The 24,865-nt window shown below is 44.1% G+C and overlaps 1 protein-coding gene across 1 annotated transcript in view; it reads left to right on the top strand.

The window, feature by feature from the left end:
* The window catches only part of DIAPH3 (diaphanous related formin 3), a 2,176,287-nt gene that overhangs the window by 655,908 nt on the left and 1,495,514 nt on the right, over positions 1-24,865 (top strand). The window contains exon 7 of the mRNA XM_078657410.1: positions 8,046-8,115. Coding sequence (XP_078513536.1) covers positions 8,046-8,115 — 70 coding nt within the window. The remainder of the gene's footprint in view (positions 1-8,045; positions 8,116-24,865) is intronic.

The following is a 24,865-nucleotide window of genomic DNA, read 5'->3' as shown; positions in this document are numbered from 1 at the left end:
ATGATCCTCTACCTAATTGGCTGAGTCCCCTCATCTTCAAGGTGGAGGGTACTAAGATGTGTGCTTTTCCTCGACTCGTCCAACTGAAGGGTTGGGTTGGCAAAGGTGGGCACACCTCTATTCCTAGCTTGGTTTTCCCACCGATTCTATCTCCCAAAGTGGGGGGCAGAACCGGTGGGACCTAGTTGCTGGGCGCAGCAAAAGGCATGGGCAGCTTCCAAAGATGGCAGGCCTTTAAAGCTTCTCCTTTGTGGACCCAGCCCATCCTAGTGTATGCGGCGTGACACCTCTGCTCAGGATCTGCTTTGTTTCAGGACCCCGAGAGCGGAGGCTCTCTTCCCAGGGGGTCCAGAAACCAGTTTTGTGGTGGGAAATGGCAGTCAGCCATTAGGGACCACACCAGGGCTGGTCGATTTTCAGGGGGCATGTTAGACCTGGCACCATTGGCATGAGTCTCCCTTCCATTTTTTCCGCTGTTGCCTCATGTGTTTTTCTGGTAATAGATGCTTTGGGCACTGTGCCACTGCTGTCCAGTGCCACAGTGCAAGTGCTCCCTACTGTAAATTGATGTATTGATTAGTGGTTCCCTGATTGGATGTTTGGTTAACTGTCAGACCCTAGTACAATGCACTGAGTGTGCCCAGGGCGTGTAAATCCAAATACTGCTAGTGGGCTTGCAGCACTGGTTGTGCCACCCACAGAAGCGGCCTTGTAAAAGGTGTCGAAGGTCTGCCATTGCAGAGCCTGCGTGCAGTCTGGTACTGTCATGCTGACTGGGCAAGTGCACCCACTTGCCAGTCGCTAAACCTTCCCTTGACCTTCATATTAGTCACCCCTATGGTAGGCCCACGGGCAGGGTGCATTGTAAGTATAAGGTAGGACACGCCCTGATGTGTGTGGCATGTCCTAATAGTGAATTACAGTCATTTTTGTTTTTCACTATTGCAAAGGCTACCTGTTTTCCATAGGCCAGAATGGGCTGTTAGAATTGTTACATCCTATAATCCTAACATACTCCGAGAACATGGTAGAAATTAGAGTTTAGTATGCCTGGACTCAGAATAATAAAATACATCTTTTAGTAAAGTTTATTTTAATATTCTGTGTTTGCAAATACCACTTTTAGAAAGTAGGTTTTTGCTTGCCTAACCATTTGAGCCCGCCTCTGCTAGGTTGTGTAATCCTTATCTGGGTTTGTGTGTGACAGGACTGGGGAATTCCAGGAGACCGGCTGGGGCTGCCCGGTGGTGAAATGGGAGATCTGCATCTAGATGGGAGGGAGGGAGGAGTTACACCTGGGACCTGAATAGGGCTGGGCCTTCCCTCTACAATGATGACTCCACCCTCTGTGGTGTGTCTGATGTCTCTGCCCTGCACACTGAAAGAAGAGAAGGAAGACTGTCAACAAAGTGCTCCTGGACTGTACTTGCCTTCCACAATGCTGGCTCCACCTCCTGTGGGGCGTCTGATGTTCCTGCCCTGCATGGTGAAAGGAACTGGTTTGGACTGGGCACAGGCCCCTCTCCCCTCCGAGAAAAAAGGATTTTGGGGTATAAGTATTGGGACCCTGATCCCATAAAATTAGATCACTCCTGGAACTGACAAGAAGAAACCTCTGCTGAGGGGAAGGAAACTGAAGAGAGACTATTCCCAAGCTGAAGTGCTGCTTGGGGGATTGGCCTGCAGTGGTTGCCTGGCTGCCTAGAGAGGAGAAAGGACTTAGTGGATTTTACCTTTGCTTTTCAACTTGTGCTACAAAGATGTCCAAGGGCTTGGAAGAGAGCTTGCCCCCTGACCGAAGTCCCAGGACCAGTGGACTTCACCAGCCTTTGTGAATTGCTACTAATCCTGTGGCTACAGAGGCAGGGAGCTGTGACTGACTCTCACGACCGGCCCGTTGTCCTGTTGGCACCGCACTGAGCAACGTCCACCTCGAACAACGCAAGTTCTGCTCTGCGCTCACCGACTCCGTCTCGACGCCGTCAACGAGCCGTAGCTTGCACCGCGACTGGAAGGACACCGCAACCTGCAACGCCTCGCTACACCGAATCAAACTGGTCTGAACGACGCGGTCACTGCTGCTGACTTCGAGTCCTGTGACCGCACCGGAGTTGGGCACCACCTCGCACACTTCGTGACGCACCGCCTGACTCGCACTGCTGTCCGGGCTGACCGACGCCAGCTCCCAAACTCCGGTTCAAACGCCGCCCCGTAAAGCTGGAAGCACCGCAACGAGCAACGTCCGCCCCGAACAACGCAAACTCTGAGCTCACCGGCGCCGTCAACGAGCCGTAGCCTGCACCGTGACGTAAGGGACACCGTGACCTGCAACGCTTTCTTTTCTTGCACCGTGACGATCACCGGAACCGGCTCGCACATCCGTGGCGGCCGCCCCAAGGAAAAGGTACTATGTTTGAGTCTGTCGACATTTGAGTGGGCCCAGATCGCACAGAACTTTGATTTACATCGTTTTAACCAGAACTCTTGAAATTTGATAGTACCGTGGATTCTTTTTGTCGTTTATTGGTCTTGTGGTAACTCTATATAAAGTATAACTTATTTTTAATACAAAACCTTGTGTGGTGTCCATTTGTAGTGTTGTCACTGGGTTACTGTATGTGGTCACAAATGCTTAACTTACATCGCCTCTGAACTAGCCTTGACTGCTCGCACCACGCCGCCTAGAGGGTGAGCAGGGGTTATTTTAAGAGGGTAATTCCCTTGCCCTGACTAGAGGAGAGGGTCCCTGCTTGGCACAAGTACCTACCTGTGCCAACCAGAGACCCCCAACTCTAACAGGGCATCTTTAAGATGCCCTCGGAGTGCATTCTAAATCAAACTCTGCACTGGTAACAGTGGGGGTGTAATGTGCTGAGAAGTTTACTTCCAAACCTCCCAGTTTTTAGTAAAGCCATTATGGAACTGTAGAATGACCAACTCCCAGACCATATACTCGTTATGGCTTTACTACATTTACAATGACTAAAAATGGACTTAAGGATAATCAGAGGAGGGACGAGGAAAACGTGTCCATTTATTTCCCCAAACAGTATCAGAGTTAATCAAGTGAAAAATGGACACTTGTAACAAGTCCAGACCGTTGGTTGGAAAAACTATGGTACCCTCAAAAGACCCAATGTGAATAGGTATAGCGGTATATATCGTTCCTCCGCCCCTACATTGTGGTTCGTTGGCAGTTATCATTGGGTACCATAGATAGTGTGGGTGCCTGCCTCAACCAGAGGCTCCTCTGGTCTGGGTTGCAGTGGCCAGAGAAAAAAATTTTTGTGCAAAGAAAGATCAAAAAATTCAAAAAAAAGACTGTTAAAAATGAGATCAGCACCTAGAGAAATTTTAATGAAATGGTGAAGATCTTATAATAAAACCAATGGGTACTTGTCCTAGATCGGATTATGTGATCCAGAAGTATTCAATTACAAGGGTGTCGACATGTTTCAGCCCCCCTTGGCTCAAAGGAGTCTACGGGGCTTTCGTCAGGACGGAAAAGGACAGACAAACATGAATGTTCTACTCACACTTATTATGTGGAGTTCAATGGAAACAGCGAGGGTCAGTGTTTAAACCGCTCGAGTTTGAAAAGCCTGCAAAAGAAATTACATACAGACATATTGTGCAAGGTAATGAAACATTTGTACCATATTGCATGAATGAGAAAGGCACAGTAGTAAGCATTAGTCTTAACTACTACCACAGAGCCTAATTTAAGCTAGACACATTGTATTTCATTTCTAAACAGTAGGAGCATTCCCTGGTAGAGTAGAGGAAAGAGGGATGAGTTGAGAGCGGTTGAGAAAGCTGTAAAGATGTATGATACAGCGCCATTAAATGCGTGCGTTATGCCCGTGATGGAATGTGGCCCATCATGCGTGCTGATTGTTGGAGAGTCTATCACCCCTATAAACTCGATGGAGACCAATACAACGAGGATATTTATGTTGCTGGTGAGGGATACGTCCTGCTTATGAGGAACGCGAAGTGCCTGACTCTAATGCGATAAAATAGTGAAAGCGCGCTCAAACAGACGTTCTAGATGAGGCACTTACCCCCTAATGCGGAGATTGTTGCTTTCATCGGGGAGGTTCAGAGCTGTAGGGAACAAGTATAAGTAGTTCAAAAATCTCTTACCTACTCGGCGAAGAATTTGGAAATACCGAGAGAGATGCGAGTTTCGCCATTACCCGCGTGTCTGCGATCCTACGCTGCTTGTGCTGACTCTGCCCCCGGACGTCAGGATAGCGTCTGTGGGAGGGTTTAAGACTACGTTTCTTTGAAGAAACTTTATTGAGTCGTTACACAGTCACCTGGATGTTAGGATCAGCGAGTGTGTGTATAACTCCTCAGAAAGAGTGTGATATTAGATTATAAGATTATAATGTTACATTATAATGCAGTACAAAATGTGGTATGTTTTGCGAGTGGGTTACTTGACCACAATCGGGTGAGAGTAAATGCAGCGACCCCTTATGGGAAGTTGTAAGATTCCACACTGGACAGATTCAGTACTGAACTTGAGATTTCTTTAGATTTATAAAGCGGTGTACAGACCTCAATTTGAAAAGATGTAAAGTAACTTCAAATTTCATGGTGTCTTTAGTGAACCGCAAATTGGTGCCAGGGCACGTTATCATTCATCCCAGTGATGTTGGTCTTCAAACGGTCCACCCACCGTTGCTCTTTTTCGTGCAGAATTCTTTCTGCGTTATGGGTTTTATCGGTCAACATCTCTATGACCGTCCATCTTATGTCATCACAGGAATGTCCTTTCTCTAGAAAGTGGGCACACAGTTTAGTAGTGGTTTTCTTCAGGCGAATGTTGCTGCGATGTTCCCCTATTCTGATTTTGATTTTGCGGCACGTCATACCTATGTATAGTTTTTTACATGGACAAATGACCAAGTAGATGACACAGGAAGAATTACAGTTCGTGTGCTGTTTTTGGGTCCAGTTTAGAGTCTCAGATAGTTGAAGTTGTTTTGAGTGGGTGGTGAATTGACAGGCTGTGCAGTTGCCACAAGGATAGTGACCACTGACCGGGGACATTGAGACGTTCCTGATGGTTTCTTGACTGTATGTTTTACGTGGCCGGGTGTGGACCAATGTGTCTCGTAAGTTTTTGGATCTTCTATTTGCAAAACGTGGTTTTGGCCAGTCGAATTTCCCAGTGTTGAGGATTTTCCAATTCTTGTTGACCAATTTTTGGACCTCATAGGTAGACGGGCAGAAAGTAGTTACACATGTCTCAATGTCCCCGGTCAGTGGTCACTATCCTTGTGGCAACTGCACAGCCTGTCAATTCACCACCCACTCAAAACAACTTCAACTATCTGAGACTCTAAACTGGACCCAAAAACAGCACACGAACTGTAATTCTTCCTGTGTCATCTACTTGGTCATTTGTCCATGTAAAAAACTATACATAGGTATGACGTGCCGCAAAATCAAAATCAGAATAGGGGAACATCGCAGCAACATTCGCCTGAAGAAAACCACTACTAAACTGTGTGCCCACTCTCTAGAGAAAGGACATTCCTGTGATGACATAAGATGGACGGTCATAGAGATTTTGACCGATAAAACCCATAACGCAGAAAGAATTCTGCACGAAAAAGAGCAACGGTGGGTGGACCGTTTGAAGACCAACATCACTGGGATGAATGATAACGTGCCCTGGCACCAATTTGCGGTTCACTAAAGACACCATGAAATTTGAAGTTACTTTACATCTTTTCAAATTGAGGTCTGTACACCGCTTTATAAATCTAAAGAAATCTCAAGTTCAGTACTGAATCTGTCCAGTGTGGAATCTTACAACTTCCCATAAGGGGTCGCTGCATTTACTCTCACCCGATTGTGGTCAAGTAACCCACTCGCAAAACATACCACATTTTGTACTGCATTATAATGTAACATTATAATCTTATAATCTAATATCACACTCTTTCTGAGGAGTTATACACACACTCGCTGATCCTAACATCCAGGTGACTGTGTAACGACTCAATAAAGTTTCTTCAAAGAAACGTAGTCTTAAACCCTCCCACAGACGCTATCCTGACGTCCGGGGGCAGAGTCAGCACAAGCAGCGTAGGATCGCAGACACGCGGGTAATGGCGAAACTCGCATCTCTCTCGGTATTTCCAAATTCTTCTCCGAGTAGGTAAGAGATTTTTGAACTACTTATACTTGTTCCCTACAGCTCTGAACCTCCCCGATGAAAGCAACAATCTCCGCATTAGGGGGTAAGTGCCTCATCTAGAACGTCTGTTTGAGCGCGCTTTCACTATTTTATCGCATTAGAGTCAGGCACTTCGCGTTCCTCATAAGCAGGGCGTATCCCTCACCAGCAACATAAATATCCTCGTTGTATTGGTCTCCATCGAGTTTATAGGGGTGATAGACTCTCCAACAATCAGCACGCATGATGGGCCACATTCCATCACGGGCATAACGCACGCATTTAATGGCGCTGTATCATACATCTTTACAGCTTTCTCAACCGCTCTCAACTCATCCCTCTTTCCTCTACTCTACCAGGGAATGCTCCTACTGTTTAGAAATGAAATACAATGTGTCTAGCTTAAATTAGGCTCTGTGGTAGTAGTTAAGACTAATGCTTACTACTGTGCCTTTCTCATTCATGCAATATGGTACAAATGTTTCATTACCTTGCACAATATGTCTGTATGTAATTTCTTTTGCAGGCTTTTCAAACTCGAGCGGTTTAAACACTGACCCTCGCTGTTTCCATTGAACTCCACATAATAAGTGTGAGTAGAACATTCATGTTTGTCTGTCCTTTTCCGTCCTGACGAAAGCCCCGTAGACTCCTTTGAGCCAAGGGGGGCTGAAACATGTCGACACCCTTGTAATTGAATACTTCTGGATCACATAATCCGATCTAGGACAAGTACCCATTGGTTTTATTATAAGATCTTCACCATTTCATTAAAATTTCTCTAGGTGCTGATCTCATTTTTAACAGTCTTTTTTTTGATTTTTTTTGATCTTTCTTTGCACAAAAAATTTTTTTCTCTGGCCACTGCAACCCAGACCAGAGGAGCCTCTGGTTGAGGCAGGCACCCACACTATCTATGGTACCCAATGATAACTGCCAACGAACCACAATGTAGGGGCGGAGGAACGATATATACCGCTATACCTATTCACATTGGGTCTTTTGAGGGTACCATAGTTTTTCCAACCAACGGTCTGGACTTGTTACAAGTGTCCATTTTTCACTTGATTAACTCTAAAAATGGACTTAGACACTGTAGGGGTACAGGTCTCATTCCACTGTACCCTAATCGGGGGGCTAGAGCACCATGCTAGAGGGGTGACTTAGCTATGTCTCAGGCAGTAGAGTGCCGGCATGGCACAATGAGAATTAGCATGTCGACTTTTCACTTTTCTCTGCACCAAAACATGCAGCCTGCAATGGTAGTGTGTGGGTGTTAATTTACAGGGCCCCTAAGGGGTGGCACAATAGGTGCATGCTGTCCTTGGGGTCCTTCCCTGGTCACAGTGCTCTTAGTACCCAGGGTACCTTTTACAGGGGCTTACCTGGGGCCAGAGATGTGCCAATTGTGGGTACAAAGGTACAGTCTTGGGAAAGAACACAGACCCTGGGAACATTATTTGCAGGGACCCAGGGCACATCATGTCAGGTTGCATCAGATGTCTGTCAACCATGCAAAAAGGGGTACGCTCCTACAACTTGCTCCATGTTCTCCGTCAGTCTGATGTACTTGTGTTGAGCATGCTTGCCCCAGGGTACTACTGTATTGTGGAACCCCCACTCTGCAAATGTATTCAATGTCCCTAGTAATGTTTTTTGTTGTTGAGTTACGTGAAGCGCTCTGATCTACTTCAGGGTCTGGTTTGGCCTATATAAATCTGCAAATAAACTTCCTAATTTCTAGCAAGGGGGCACATGCCAATTCTGGCACAGGTTGTAAGCATATGACTTTGTTGTGCCAAGAGTAAAAGACTTCTTAATGTTTATCTAATGCTATGCTTTTTTGCAGCCATGACAAGATTGAGAGAAGAATCCAACACCGAGTCATACAGTGTTTGAAGGCTTCAATGAATAACAAAGTATGTAGAAAGTGCTTCCCTTTATAACTTCTATGCTTTGAGGGGTACAAGAAAATCGGTTTCTGACGGTTCATGATTGACTCCATAAACTGTAATAGCAAACTCAGGTGTTCTTATATTGCTGATGCTTTCTTGATTGAATAAGTCAGTTTCTTAGACGCCTCAACCTATGGGGAAGTACCATTGTTACCGTGACTACAGAGTATCGAATTGACAGCTTAATAAATTAAAAGAACATGCTTGTGGTACGAAAACAATGGGCATGATTTATGCCAAATCTCTTTAAATGAGAAGCAAATGACATGAGTTAAATTATGCGTATTGATTTAGTTGTGATGAATATATAGGCTGGAGATGTGTTCCATATTCAGGTGTTTCTCAGATGCTCATTTGACACATCACCTCACCAATTAAAAAAACCCACATTTTCTCATCTTTCTGCTTTGAACTGCAGCAGTTTTGAACTTCCTGGATCAGTTGGTGCACACTGCTCCCCTGGTACTCAAATTAATGCCCTCAAAGTTAATCTAGAGACAAAGTATTTCTACGGCTTCCTGCACATATCACCTGTAATGGGAACAACGCTTCAGTTTCAATAACTGCTGCCTTCAATAGAAGCCCAGTCCTCTACCAAAAGTACACATGTATATATCTATATAAACTCCTATCTGATGTTTCTGCATTTATCGTATCACTCAATTGACTAGCCTCCACTCCTTTTTTTTGCCCAAATGAAACTTTTCTTCTGTGTGTCAGGACTCAGTCCGGGACACTTGCATGTGTCAGGGACTCTGGCAACGACTGGTGCCAGGGAAGACAAAGTAGGCAGAATACTGGGTACAGAGCTGCCCAAGATCACACAACGAGCCAATGGAGAAAGGGAATCCTAAGAGGAAGCTCTGAACAAGAGAATAAGATATAAGGCTGAGAAAGGACAGGCCCACAGAGGTGATTTAGCATTCAGAGAAACTACACACAGGATGGATATGCAAGACATATATAAAACACAACATTAACCATAAAGGGAATGTGGGGCAAAGCATTCAGGAGCTCCACACGGTTAGACTGAAGCTCAGTAAGTTCTTCACCCACAGTTGCTGTTACAGATACTGACAGCAAATACCCACATATAGGATATGCATGCAAAGGCAAGGTCTCTGGAGCGGATACCTATGGTGAAGTTGTAAATGTAACTCAAAGACAATACTCACATTGAACAAGAAACACCACCTAGGTTGGCAGTTGTGCCCACGGATCCTGGCAATCAAACAGGAACACGTAAGGCAGTAACAGCAAGGGGGAGAATTAAACACAAGCATGATAGACAAGGAGCTAGCAAGGAGAAGTGCTTAATAGGAAAGGAAGGAAATCACAGGACACACTTGGCAAAAAGCAAGTAACAAACCTACAAGGTAATTAGAAGCAAGACCGCAGGAAAGGAATAGAAAGACCGCAAACTAGGAACTGGAACTAAGGTAATGGGAAGAAAGGCAGGGACTGGAAAAGGATGTGCAGAAGGGGAGGCTACAAGAGTATGCTAGAATAGTGCAGGTCAAGAATCAAGAAAGCAAAGTAGCATTGAAGGCAGTGCTGGGGCAGGAACAAGAATTAAGCTAAGGTTCAGGAGTCAAGGTAGCACTGTAGGCAGTGCTGGTTTGGGAACAGAGAATTACCAAAGCTTCAGGAGTCAAGGTAGCACTGGAAACAGTGCTAATTCAGGAACAAGGATCGCTTAAGTTCATGAATAAAGAAATAACTAAAGCTCAGGAAACACTGGAAACAAGGATATCAAAAGCTAAGGAAACACTGGAAACAGGGGTCGGTCTCACCGGAACACAGCTACAATGACCAACCTTGGCCTGAAGGGAGCTTGGGCTTATAAGAGCTCACAGTAATCACGTGCATGAGGTGTGAGCAGGCTAGAAGCAGCTAGCCACAGGTGAGCTGAATTCCTCCACCCATCCTTGGCCTGCAGGGGTGGAGATAAAGCAGTGAGCAGGGAATTCTAGGTAATGGAGTATCAGGCATGAGCAGGCTGGCTTACACAAAACCCAGCATGGATTGGGAGTGGATGGCAATTTGCAAGTAGCATCCAACTGACTGGAAGCAGTATACACATGAAGGGGAGGGTCTGGAAGCCTATTGGAACACTGGAGAGCCCCACAGTTCATCCTCGTGTTGGTTGAAACCATTTCTATTTTGTGGACTGCCACAAAATATGTACCATACTATAGGTTCAGGGGTGAGGGGAGAGGCTTATGCCTAGGTGTTATTTTATGACTCAAACAATATTACTTAGTTTTTTTCCTCAAAACCAATTGCCCAACTCATTGTCTTTGCTTTGTTTTTGAGAAACACTTAAAGCTGCACTACCTGCCTCTGTACTTTGTCTTGAAAGGTTCAAGGGCTGAGTTGAGCCCACCAGAATGTCTCTGTTTCAGAGACCTAACAGACTTGCTTACAACAGTCAAAATTTAGGATGACCACATATTGGCACAATTGGACTGACTGGTTGGAACCCCACCTGTCACTCACTGTGAACTTCCTACTTCCTTAGCCAAGAGTAAAGATAAAGGTCTTACACCAGGACAAGTTCAAATAGTGGGTGGACGATGTGTACCTGCGTGTACCCCCAACTCGTGCCCTGTATGTATGAGTGAGAAGAGGAGGACGTCACTTATTAGTCACCACAGGTGGTTGCAAAGGCTGAATGAACATGTTTAAGTTATCCAGTATTAGGGTATCTTACATAGATTCACGTGCCTGAATCATTCCCCGTCGTCAAGATGGGAGTCCCCGGTACATAAATAAAGTAATGTCCCATTAGACATATAGAGTAATATGCCAAAGACCCCACATTAGTAACATATCCATGTCCTTTTGTAAAAAGGACCAAACTCTAGAGAAGAGCCAATCAGTTATCACCTCCCTCTAGAACCCTCCTGGAAGGAGCTCAAGTCCCTCAGATTTTCTGCCGCAAGTTGTGCTAAGGGAGGCTCCTCTGAGCTCTGCTCAGTTTACTTATCTTGTGGAGTTCCAGTGTTTTCTTGTTTCATATTTAGATCATCTGTTTGAAGTTCTTTGGTTCTTCATGGCTGAGACACCTAAGAAAGGCCTTTTTAGGCCCTGTGGTAAAAAGAGACTTCATGTGGGTGATCAGCATAAAGATGGTCTCTACTGCCTTTACCCGGACCACTCTTCTAAGGACTGCAAGGTATGTCGTACCTTTTACACTAAGACCCTCAAAGATCGGGAGGGACGCCTCTTAATTTGGCTGCAGAGGCTTAAAGATAAAGACCGACTGGAGTCTTCCGAGTAGAGTGAGGGTTCTTCCATATCCTCCAAATCCTCTCAGAAAAGACCAAGGGTAGCTTCTCCAGGCCCTTCGTCGCAGCCTCCTCAGAAGAAGACGCATAAAAAGTCTTCAGAGGTATATTCTAAGGCTCTACCATCGAAGGTGTCCTCTCAGGAAGTTGTTCACACCTTTAAGAAGCCTTCTTCCACTCCGTCGACGACGACATCGTCGACGGTGGCTTCAGCAACGAGAAGATCTGTGTCTACGGCCTTATGTGTGACTTTGTCAACGACGACTGTCTCCACGTCTGTTGCGACTTCTTCATTATCCACGTCGAAGCCGACGACTCCATCGTCGACGGCCAGTAGGTCTGTGTCTTCGACAATAAAGATAAAGAAGACCTCGTCGAAGCAACCGTCGATGCTACGATCGCCGACGACTGGGTCGTCGACGGGCTCGACAACGAAGACTGTCCCGTTGACGTCTGCTCCGTCGACGACGACAACACAGTCGACAAAATCTCCATCGTCGACGACCGCATGTCGACAACGACTCCGTCGACGGTAACTCCATCGGCAATGAAACCTGTCGACGTCTCACTGTAGACGACCACACCGTCGACTGGATCGTTGACGACGACAGATTCCAATACAAAAAGCACATACGTACATCTGAAAATCACGAAGCGTACGTTGACGACGGCCCTGACTTCTCCAAGTAGGGTCCAACCACTGCCTCCAGCATGCCTCCTGGAAGAGGAGGATTCTGACGAGGGCAGTATGTTTCAAACAGCGACGAGCCCCTCTGAACTTAATGTAAAGTACCAAGATATTTCAGATGAGGGCCAGGATCAGACAGCGTATCGGGAAGAATTCCAGCTGCCTCCTCCTCCTGTGGTTTGCCTACCAGCATCCTTGGTTTCAGATCTACAGTTCCTCATTTCAGACTATAAACAGAGGTCTCCTAAGTCTCAACCCCCAACGGTGTCTCCACCACCAAGACCACACCCTCCACCATTGAATCTACAGCCGGAGCCTGTCGTTTCGCCGCCTCCTCCCTCTACTGATGATGAGGAGGAAGATCCGCATGAAGAAGGGGAACTTCATGATTCCCAGTCTACCCATGATGAATGGGACGACTATGTCATTCCCTGTCCGGCTTCTCCGGTGCCTGTGCAGACTGACTCACCACCTGAGGACATCGGGGGATTTCATAACATAGTTGAGAGAGCGGCGCAACGTTTTCAAATACCCATGACTTCACACCAACAAGATTGCTTCTTGCATGATTTTAAGGAGCCTTTCGAAAAATCGGTCAGATCTATACCCATGATAGAATACTTATGGGGTCAGGGTGTTAAGATTATGCATAACCCTTCCTCTGTGCCCCCAGTATTGCCTCGTCTGGATATAAAATACAGAGCGCCAGATACTGCTCCAGCTTGCTTGATAAGACATCCCAAACCAGACTCTGTCATAACGCAGGCCGCTCAAAGAAAATCAAAAAATCCTTCTGCCCCGCTAACCGCTCCTCCGGATAAGGAAAGTGTGTAAGCTTGATAACACCTGAAAGCGTTTTTCTTCAATGTCTGCGTTAACAGTACACGCGTCCAATACCTTGGCACTGTTAGGACGTTATAACAGACAGTTATGGGCAGACATAGGTCTGTATGGCAGCCTTGCCAGAAGAATCAAAAGAAGAAGCAAAAAAGATCTTGCTTGAAGGTGAACGCTCGGCATCGGAAATAATAGATTGCGCGATGGATATCGCATCTACTGGGTTTTGCCAACTGGCTGGCGCAGCAGTGTTATGACCCCAGGGTTGGTTGAAAGCAACTTCATTTTGACCTGAAATACAAACGAAAATGTTGGATATGCCCTATCGGGGCCAGCTTCTTTTCGGGCCGCATATTGATGAAGCTCTCCAAGGTATATAAAAGGATACCGACACGGCCAGGGCTTTGGGTACCCTACAATTCAAAAATCCATCCTTTCGTGGCTCAAGAGGAAGAGGGCAGTCCTCTTCTAGAGGTCATTACCAGAATCGGTCGTCCTACTCTTCTGGTCAACAATATCGGCCACAGTACCAACAGCGTCAGCAGCAGCACTCATCCTATACTAAATCCTTCTTTCGTAGCAAGGGTCAACAGAAAGGCGCTGCTAGGCGACAATGACCCTTCACTTCAGCCAGTCTCCATTTCATCTCCGCCCTCAAAAATTGGAGGAAGTTTTTCCCATTTCCTGAAAAATTGGAAACAAATTACAACGGACCGTTGGGTTCTGCAATTGGTTCAATTCGGTCATTCACTGGAGTTTACTCAAATTCTTCCCCGAACCCCTCCCCGACCTATGCTTTACAAAAATCTACCTATTCTACTCCGGGAGATTTCACTTATGCTCCAGAAGGGAGCTTTTGAATGAGTTCCTCTTTCTCAACAGGGGAAAGGATTTTACTCCTGTTTTTTCCTGATACAGAAAAAGGACAAAAAATAGAGACCAATTTTAGACCTAAGATCCCTCAACAAATTCTTGAAAAAGCAGTTGTTTCGTATGGTGACAATTCAGGAAGTTCTACAACTTCTCAATGCGGAGGACTACATGGTGTCTCTGGATCTTCAGGATGCTTATTTTCACATCCCTATTCACCGGAATCACAAGACGTTCAAACAAACAGGGAGGGACTCCTCGCTAACACTCTCTCACTAGTCGCAAAAAATCTGGAACTGGTTGATCCTTCGCAATATTTCTCTTCGAGCAGAGTACATCCCAGGAACGGACAACGTTCTGGCCGATTCTCTGAGCAGGCAACAGGAAATGTGTCACGAGTGGGGATTGGATCAGTGGGCTCTCAACCAAATATTCTCACAATGGGGCACTCCTCTCATAGATCTATTCGCTACAAGGCAGAATGCCAAATGCCAACACTTCGCAAGCTGGCATCCTCAGAAGGGATCTCTAGGGAATGCATTTTCGATCGCATGGTGCAACGTCTTTGCATACGCTTTTCCACCGTTTCCAATGATTTTCAAAGTTCTCAGGAAATTGAAAGCGGAGCCTTGCACACTCATTCTGATAGCCCCAGCTTGGCCACGACCGCATTGGTTCACAGAGCTTCACCTTCTCTCCCTGGAACCACCAATCCGGTTGAAACCGTTTCCTTCTCTCCTCACAATGAACCACCAGCATCCGGATCCGACATCTCTCAGGTTATCCGCTTGGCTCCTGAGTTCAAGAAACTTCAGAATCTAGACATTCCGCCGGATTGTAGAGCTGTTCTGGCTCGGATTAGAGCGGACAGTACTAACAAGACATAGTCTTTAAAGTGGAAAAGGTTCTGCATTTGGTGCAAGTCACAGAAAATACACCCTTTTTCTTCTTCTCCAGTACAAATATTGCCTTACTTTCTCCATTTGGCGGACTCTGGTCTTGCTCACGCTTCCATCAGGGTTCACTTGGCGGCAATATCCTGTTACAGAATATCTTCTGCTGTTCTAACAGGTTGATCAAGCAGTTTCTTAAAGGCCTTTTCAGGACTTTTCCTCCTGTGAAGACTTTACCTCCCGCTTGGCAACTCAACACAGTTCTTGCTCAGCTCATGAAACATCCCTTTGAGGCGATACACAGAGCTGATCTTAAGTATCTCTCTTGGAAAACGGCCCTCCTTCTCGCCCTTACCTCAACGAGACAAGTAAGTGAGCTCCAGGCTTTTTCAATTCAAGAACCTTTCCTTCAATTCAAGCAAGACAGGGTGATATTATGAACAAATCTAAAGTTTGTGCCGAAGGTCCCGTCAATCTTCCATCTCAATGAGCCTGTAGTCTTACGTTCTTTCTTTCCAAATCCTCCCACTATGGCAGAGAGAACTCTTCATTCTCTGGATCTTAAACACTGCCTAAAGTTTTATATTGAGAAGACCAAGACCTTCCGCAAATCCAACAAACCTTTTGTGGCTTACAGTCGACCTAGAAAAGGTCTTCCACCCACTAAACAAAGTATCTCTCGCTGGATCTCTGCAGCTATTACATTCTGTCACCAGCAAGCGGGGCAACCCCTTCATTCTAAAGTCCAAGCCCATTCCACTAGAGCGATGTCTACATCCATGGCGCCCTTCGCAGGTGTGCCTATCATAGAAATTTGCAGGACGGCAACTTGGAAGACGCCGCATACATTCACCAAGCATTGCTGCTTGGATACAGAACTCATGAAGGATGCTGCAGTGGGGCAAGCAGTACTTCGTCATCTATTTCGATAGAGGTGAGCCTTCTTTTCATCACACCATCTTTTCTTGTATACGCACATTTCTCTATTGTATTTCTTAATGGTATCTTTGATTACAATTTGATACTTTCTATGTGTCACTTTGATAAGTTATTATCTGGTGAATTTGTATATGCTGTACCATCCGAAATGTACTTATCATTGCTTACTACTCTGATTCAGGCATGTGAATCTATGAAAGATACCCTAATACTGGATAAGAAATGCGTTACTTACCTGTAACTGCAGTTAACCAGTATTGGTATCTTTCATAGATTCACATGCAACCCTCCCACCTCCCCTGGAAGGGCTCATCTAATTTTCTCAGTAATACGCCTACTTAACACGGTGCTTACGAAAATCTGAGGGACTGGAGTTCCTTCCAGGAGGGTTCTAGAGGGAGGTGATAGCTGATTGGCTCTTCTCTAGAGTTTGGTCCTTCTTACAAAAGGGCATGGATATGTTCTAATGTGGGGCCTTTGGCCTATTACTCTATATGTCTAATGGGACATTACTTAATTTATGTACCGGGGACTCGCATCCCGACGACGGGGAATGATTCAGGCATGTGAATCTATGAAAGATACCAATACTGGATAACTGCAATTACAGGTAAGTAACACAATTCTTCTTCCTTTATCGTTCTGAGCCAGAGTATGGTCTGTAGGAACCATATCCTCTAATTTACCACCACTGGTCACTAGGGCCGTTCCATTAACAGCGAACACGTTTGATAATGCCTGCTTTACTTTTAATGGCACTGTCCTTACACTTCTTATCAAGGTTGTTTCACTTAATAATTAAGCATAAATGTTTCTTAGCAGGGTTGCTGTGTTTTTAAATAGGATCTTGTTAGCAGGATTCACAACTAAGGCAGAACAAGTACAGCATGTGAGCAGCATTGGAAATGTCTGCTATTGTATAGGCCATAGTGCAATTTACGTCACATAAAACACTTAGCAGCTCTAGCAGCAAGCTGCAGCATTGGAATTTAAGCTTGCAAGTTGTCTGTCTACAGGACCTCCTTTATTTGTCTCAACTTTTTATTCAATAGTACTTTACATGTTGTGTCTTGTAAGATCATACTTGCAGTGTGAAAACTTAATTCCCGCAAAGCACTGTCGGTAGCCAAGACTGGATACGTTTACAGCTGATGACACAAGACTACTCCCCTGCACCACTTTTTTCAGGAGTCAAAAAATCTACTCGCTATGGCGAGTTATTTTTATGGCCTATTGTCCCTTTCTGGCTAGAGAGCTCCTGCTGACTAAGAAAGCGTTTTCTGTTCATTCAGAAAGTGCCTGAGTAATAAAGATTATTTAAATCTTGTTTTTATCTGGTCACATTTGCTGCCTGTTCAAAGACAGATGCCCAATGTCAGCTAATGTCTTCAAATGAGTTGGTGCCAATTTTGCCCTGGAGATTAGTGTTTACCTTTCTTTCTCTGACTGCAAAGTTAGAAGATTTTGTAAAGTGAACTGTCTAACAAAAGTGCATGAAGGGCTCCTCGATGTGGGTTAAAAAAAACTGACATTTAAAAAGCTTGCAAATTAGGTATTCATCTTTATTTAAAACTACATCAGCAAATAGGAAAGCAAACTTTTTGTAATTGTGATGTAAACAAAGATTTTATTGAGTTGAAAACAAATCAGAATACTTTACTTGGTTTTGTGCAAATGATACATATTTGCTGTAGTTTTAGGTGTAAAACTGCATGTCAATGGAGAAGTTTGTGGTTATTTCGATGGAGAATGTGCTGTCCATAAATGATGATGTACCACATAATGCTTTAGTAATACATTTATTAAAAGTGAGAGTATTTAAACCTGAACTGAGAAGCATTCTTGACCTCGCACTAATGACCTTGCTATTAGTAGCAGTGCGTGAGCCACTGAAAGCTCGAGACTGAGACTCATCTCGATGTTCTGTTGGAACCTTGAGCCCATAACAAGCCAAGCCACTCTCCCTCTCTACACAGAATGAAGGGTCATAGCCAAAACTGCTGACTTTAAAACTGTGGAACCAGGTTAGAGTTTCTGCGTCGGCTCAACATCTTGTGATTCTGAGCATATGACTTAATCTCCCTGTGCCTTTAAAAAATGAATACGACCTTGTGTAATGTAACTGGTGCTCATGTAAAACACTCCAATAACAGGGTTGAGTTCATGCTATATAATAAATGCACAAAGAAGTAAAAACAAAGGGTTAACATAAAGGAAAAACAGATACCCAATTTAGTGGATGATTTGTAAAAACTGAAACCAAAAAACCTGGATAAATCAATGCTTATCCACTTAAATTGTGTCATCTTAGGCAAATACTTTTTCACCCAAACTTTTTCTTTATTATTGTGTACGAAAGCACCTTCAGATATATGTGAGCTGTACAAAAACCTAATGGACTATAATGTTGCTTTCTAATAATTTGGGCAATGTACAGGGTTTACATAACTGCCTTGCCTCTTAGTTCAATAGAGGCACTGTTGCCATGGTGGGTACGGGGGCAGAGATGGCTCTAAGTTTAAGTATATAAAATGTCCCTTTTAATAAGTACTTCTTATAGGAGTGCTACAATGTGACATTTAAAGCTACTGTATGTTAAAGAAATACTTTAAAAAAGTTTTTGAAGTGACTTGTTCATAGTTTACGTGCTTTTTTTGTTTGATTTGCATAGCAAACATTTACAGGGCATGGTTTGTGCACGGGCTCTAAGAGCAGAGCCACTTCTTGGGCTCTGCTCTGACTTGACCTTTCCTGTTAATGTTTGCTTGCCCACTTCTAAATATTAGTGAACCAGGAGTTCACCAGGGATTATGTATGCCGTGTATGTGAACTAGATTCTTAACCCCTTCAGCGCTAATGACAAGGGTAACTCGTCATGGAGTTTCCATTGATTTCAATGGAAAGTCAATGGGAATGATCGGGATGCCTTAGCATCCAAGTGGTTAATATACATGGAGGAAACGTTTAGTCTATTAAATCATACTAGTTTTTGTATACTGCATAGAAGCTGAACTTGCATATTTGAAGATTCTTTCAAATGTGAAGAAAAAGGTGACTGTGAAATGAAATAGTTGCCTAGAATCACACAATTTGACACCATTTTATGGGACAAGAACATTACAGTTTGATGGAGTAGATTTTTCAAGTCACTAGGACAAAAGGCTTCCCACACAATGAGGGGAAAAGACCTGTGTGCACCGTGAAATATTCCACTCAATTCAATCGTCATAAAATTATATGAAAAACTGCCCTCACCACCTCGGCTCCAGGCATGCTCCCTCTGAAACCAACCCATAAAAAGGTTGGCGTAAGAAGGATCAAACCTGGAGCCCATCACTGTCCCCCTTATCTGGTGGAACCATTCATCTTGAAACATGAAAAAATTGTTCTTCAAAGTAAAGGAGCTCATTTCAACGAGCATTTTGGTATTATTATGCAAAATAGCACTCCGGCTACCTAGAAAGTGGTACAGGGCTTCAACACCTTTATCATTCTTTATGCATGTATATAAGCCACCACATCTAGTGTGATGAAACTCATTCCTGATTCCCACTTGACGTCCTGTAATTTGTTCAGCAAATCCATTGTGTCTCTTATGTTGGAGGCTAAATCAACCACCATGGGTTTTAGAAAAAGGTCCACAAATTCTGATAGGTGTTCTGGTACACTACAGAGACTAGAAACTATAGGTCTGCCAGGGGGATTTGATCTTGATTAATGCACTTTTGGTAAAGTGTAAATGAATGGGTACGCAGGATTTTAACTCTCAAATACTTCACTTCTAACTCATCCAATAGCCCCAATGTTTTTCACGAAAATAAACATTCCAAGTTTTGTCTTATTGCCTCCTTATTGGGATTAGATGCTAATTTTACATAGCAATCCCTGTCCCCCAATTGCCTCCTAATTTCATGACAGTACTGCTCTATATCTTGTACCACTATATTTCCACCCTTGTCAGCCTCTCTTATAACTATACGTTTATCCATCATGAGACACTAAACCTGCAGGTCTGGTAATATAATTGTTCAAGGCCTGCCTGTGGGCAACAGCTGCATTCCTCCTCCTCATGACCTCGGCGAGAATAAGCCTAACTGTGTTGCTCTGAAAGCAACCCCCTAGACTGCAGCCTATCAAAAACATGCCAGGGTGGCATATTTGTCTCCCACGTGCTGGTGATCGAGTAAATCTTGCTTCACAGCTACATAAGCTTTGTTCCTATACCTCTCACCGTCTGATGGCCCTATTAGTCACAGTCAACTCCACTGGATTTTCTGGGGAAGCCACTGTACTGCTAATGTTGCTTCCCTGTCCTCCAAAAGTCTAGTGTGCTACCAGAAAACATGGGCTACCACGACTCAATATTTTTGTCAACTCTGCCATGCCTAATCCACATGCTTGCTGGTCTTAAATTATTGCCAGGTACACACGGTAAGTATTCCCTGTTTGATGAATGAGATCTATCTGGCAGAATGTATATATCTGCTTTGTGCAACTTACTGGTTTAGGCCCTGGTCCTGTCATTTTGTTAATTCCATCAAATTCTCTCTCCTTTCTCAGATGTAGCCAAACATCTGCCTCTTCACTGGCTCTGCAAGTTTGCAGCTCTGCACAGTTGGTGGTATTCTCTTCTATAGTCCAGTATGCCTCATGCTACTCTCACTCTTCTTGACAGATCCCACAGTTAACACCATGATAGCCACATATTTAGTGCCACCGTACCTCACCATCTCTCTGTATGTTGGGCCGAAATTCTTCTTATGACCTTTCTTTGAACTTGCCAGTTTGTTGAATCCTGAGGTGATAACTGTTTCTCACCGATTCTGCCTTATTAGTGTGTGACCAACCTTCCTTCTTTGGCTACCGCTTGTCTTTCCAGAGCCCTATTCCCACCTACCACAAAAACAGAAAATGTTTGCTGCTTCTTACAGCTGCCCTATTTTTTTCCTTGGCAAAACTTGAGCCGACGGATATCTCACCCACGCTTTTAGTTCCAAAAACTATCTTGATCTGGAATAATGCCCTTTGGTATGTTGATGGCAGTTTTGCAGTTTATGCAATCTTTATGCTCTTCGTTGGACCTCAGTGGGGGCTGGGTGCAGCTGCGTGGTCTTTGGTTTGCAGTCCTAGGTTGATATCCCACCTCTATCCCCTCTTGTTATGCACAGCAATACATGTGGAATGGTTTCTAGTAAATGCATAGAAGCGTGGTTAGAGTGGCTATCAGATATCATTCCGTAGAGACAGGCATTGCCAGAATATTATAACCTTCAGCCTTTCTGGGCCATGATTACTAACCCATAGCCCAACATTCTGTCACTCAGTGCACATATTGTCAAAAACACATACTCAGCCCAACTGTACCAAATGTTAGCCCAAAGTAACACTATGTGCCATTGCTGCAGTAACAGAGGCAAGCACAATTTGTTCTCAATATACTATACATTACTTTGTGGGTCAGCTATTACCTTTGCCATAGTTTCAGAGTTCTCTCTTTTTCACAATGATTAACCTGGGAGCTACCAGTGGTTTCTCTCCTCTTCTAGAATAGACTGTAGCGCCGTTGCATCTGCAATGGCTTTAGGGTAGTATCGAGAGGACAGCTTGGTAAAAGACTTGTTACCTTAGTAGCACAGCAGCAACCATGGAGATTGATTGGATGCCAGTGCTCAAGATCCCATTTTACCTGATATTTCTTCATGGCAAAGGGCCAGTAAATTATCTGCTCGAGTATACCGTGTAATGCATCACATGTATGTAATGAAATGCATCAATCTAATAAATCACCTATTCTGCAGCATTCTGAACATCATATATGTGGGTATTCTGCACATATTCTAAAGTTAACCACCTCAATAGGCCACTACATAGATATTTGTACCACCTCTGGAGCTCAGCTTGGTATTAAAGCTGTCCATACGGTTGGTAAAGTGAGGCGCCCCAACAGTGCAGTACACATCCAAGGTGTATTTTATACAGAATTTGTGAAGTATGCAGAGCATTTACAGCAGATGCTCTATTTTTGTGGTCTATAAGCAGTCACACTTAAAAGCTCAGGAGAAAAATACAAGTGATGGACAGAAGCAGAAGGAAAATGGGGTAATCTGGTATACAAGGGCAGAATTTGGATTGAGTAATGCTGCCTGCAGTAAGATTATTGGTGTGCTTCAGTGGGGGAGTTTTTGTAGATTGAGTATGAATGCCATGGGCGAGGCCTGATAATCCGTTGTGTTTTCCCAGTATAGTGAGTGTCACAGAATCGTTAGATGAATGTAGTACAGCAGTAACCATGGATGTACACATAGGTAGAACATCACTGGTGCTGGAAGTACCCTCACACACAGCTTTCTGTATCATCCAAAACTTTGAAACCATCCCCATTTGTTGACCGTTCGTATCAGACATTGAAGCCACGAGAAGAAGTAAATTTCTTACTCCATGTAGTCCCGCTCCAGGTCGTAGTCAAGAATTCAGACCTGCCAACACTTCCAATGTTTTTCAGTTGCAGATCATCATTGTGGTAGAAGTCCTTGGGTAAGCCAAATAAAAAACATCATAATTCTACTAGCCCATACTCACCACTTTCTAACAAAGGTGTCACCGTGCCTCTAGGTCTTGCTCTCATTAATTGGAGAAGTTAATTCAGTCTTTGGTCTTCATGCGCCCTGAGTTACTGGGTCATTCGCCGATGCAGTAAGTCAAAAAATTTTGAGGGGGCCATACTGCTTATCTTTGGAAAGGCTGCCGGCTTCAACTGGGGTGCTTCCTGGCCCCAGGATCCATGGGGCCTCTAGTCCGGTTTCCGCTTGCGGGCCCGTCATCTACGTCATCATTGTCCTTTAAACCTTTGTCGTGTTCTGCATCAGTGCTGACTTCATTTTGGAGTCGAACTCTGTGTCGGTCCCACAGTTGTCTCTGCAGCGCCGGAAGAGCAGCCACAACCCATTTAGGAGTCTGAGCTGAATTTGTCTCTACCTCAGCAGAGGCCATGCCTAGATCCTGCTGTGGTACAGCCCATACTAAACATCTCAGACACGCTTCCTTTACTGCATGGTTGGGTACATACAGCACATATTTTGGCTCGGACTCTACCACACCCAGCCATATGACGACGACAGTGGAGGCGATGGGGAAGAGTTTTCTACCCTTTCCCAACTCCCCCCACACCCCCCTATGATGAAGACAATTGGTACATGGATCTACAGGATGTACAGTGGGTTTGGGACCACACCCTAGACCGTGTTGGACCAGCTTCAGAAAAGAGTGGATCTTTTGCCACTGCGATTCAGAAACCTTCTGAGGTCTTTGACCTCCACCACCCCTCTTTGGAGGTGAGATAAATGTCCTCACAGAACCCCTTCAGCCTGGCCAGGCACTAATTGAATCATGTTAGTCAAGGGGGGGATCCCTGGAGTCGAATAGTCTACTTCTCACACAGACCTTTCTTGTAATACAAGGAGAGGTCACAGTATATCATAGGTATTCAGACAAGCATAAGGATGGATTTCCACAAAGAAATAGTCTTGCTAAACAATCTAGATTTATTCGAATTGCATACAAATAGACAATAAAAACAAGATAAAATTCATCCAAAATAATTAAAAACCAAGATAACATATCCCGGTGGGTTAAGAATAATTATTAAACAATGTTACATCACCACAATATTATGATACACAATAAATGGAAAAGCAATCAAGATACACAATAAATGGAAAAGCAATCAAGATATATTCACAGTAAACAACAAACAAAGCAAATTTACAATAAACCCCTCATATCTAAGTGGCCCACTTAATATTTCTGCCACTATATTTGACAAGATCCAATGGCCATAGACGGTTTAAATACTCTCTAGCTTTAGTGGAGAGACCTAATGCCCATCTGAAGCTCAATCTGGCCCTGGTTGGATTCTTTTGGATCAAAACAGTGCGTCGACGCGTTTCGGTGCTTGTCACTTGATATCGTAGCACCTTCCTCAGGACTTCTTGTTTCTGGGGTTTCAGGGAACGGATGAATATACCGTATCTGTGAATATATTAGGAGACATATGCACTGTCAGATATTATGCATTAACGTCTATTGTCTGTTTTTGCTCTAATGGTTGAGCTCTTGTGGTTGGCGTATACCCACTCAGGCTTCACACTATTGGTTCTTACTGCTGTTATTCTTTCAACCATATGCAGTTCCTAGTGACCGTACACTTACTTCTCTCGTACATATCATTACACAGTGATGTTTGCATTAGTTCAAATGCCTCTGATTTGGCCTCTTAGCTCCTTAGCATACATTTACTTCACATATACTATACAGGCCCTACAAGTCTTATTCCTTGTGGAAGACCAATTGGGAAGAAGGAACTAATAAACCCATGGACCAAAGAGAGAAGAAAAGTATAGATTCTCACCCTTGGGGCCGTATTGTGGGCGCTCAAAAAATGGGGTCTCCTTAAGGTCTCCCTCTTTTGGTGCTACACATATAGTCCTTGGTGCCCTTCTGTTAATGAAAAATAGAGCTTTTCTTAGGTTTTAGATAGAAATTCCCCTCGTTTGTACGCTTGGGGATAGTTATTTATTTTTCTATTTACCTCTCTCTTGTAACCAAAAGCTCCTTTTGATGGGGTTCCTTGGTTGTTTAGTTGTCAGGCAACTGCCCACTTGTAGTGTATCTGTGATGGTAAAATATACAGTAATTTTTCACTAAACTATTTTATATACTCTATTTTTACATTCCCATCCTTATTTTTAGAAGTAAGCTCTTACCTCAGATATTTTTAAAACTTGTTTAGAACGGGCATATGTAGTCATTCGTCTGCTGCTGAACTGGATATGTTCTGTTGAGTGAACATAGGAATAACATCGTCACATTTCTCTTCTGTTCTATGCAAGAATGTACTGTTAACTCTATTGAGGCATGTATGGTGTATCTGGTATTTTGCTTTTCTTAAATTCTCTTATTTGTTTAAGTGCCTGCGCTCAGTATTACTTATGTCTCCTGCTTGGTGCCCACAGTGTTAGCTATGCCGGTTTAGTGCCTGCAATATGCAATTACTTGTATATGACCTACCGGTCCCATCCTTCAACTACAAACATAGTCATATGCAGGTAATCTATTTTCACCGCCCCCGCCCTGGTTACGTATTACTCTTCCAGTATGAGGTGTGGGCTTTGTAGTGACAAAGTGCCTCCTGTCTGCCT

This window comes from Lissotriton helveticus, chromosome 8 (assembly GCF_964261635.1).
Source record: "Lissotriton helveticus chromosome 8, aLisHel1.1, whole genome shotgun sequence".
Lineage (NCBI taxonomy): Eukaryota > Metazoa > Chordata > Amphibia > Caudata > Salamandridae > Lissotriton > Lissotriton helveticus.
Note: the sequence above shows the minus strand (reverse complement) of the source record. Positions and strands in the feature narration are given on the sequence as shown.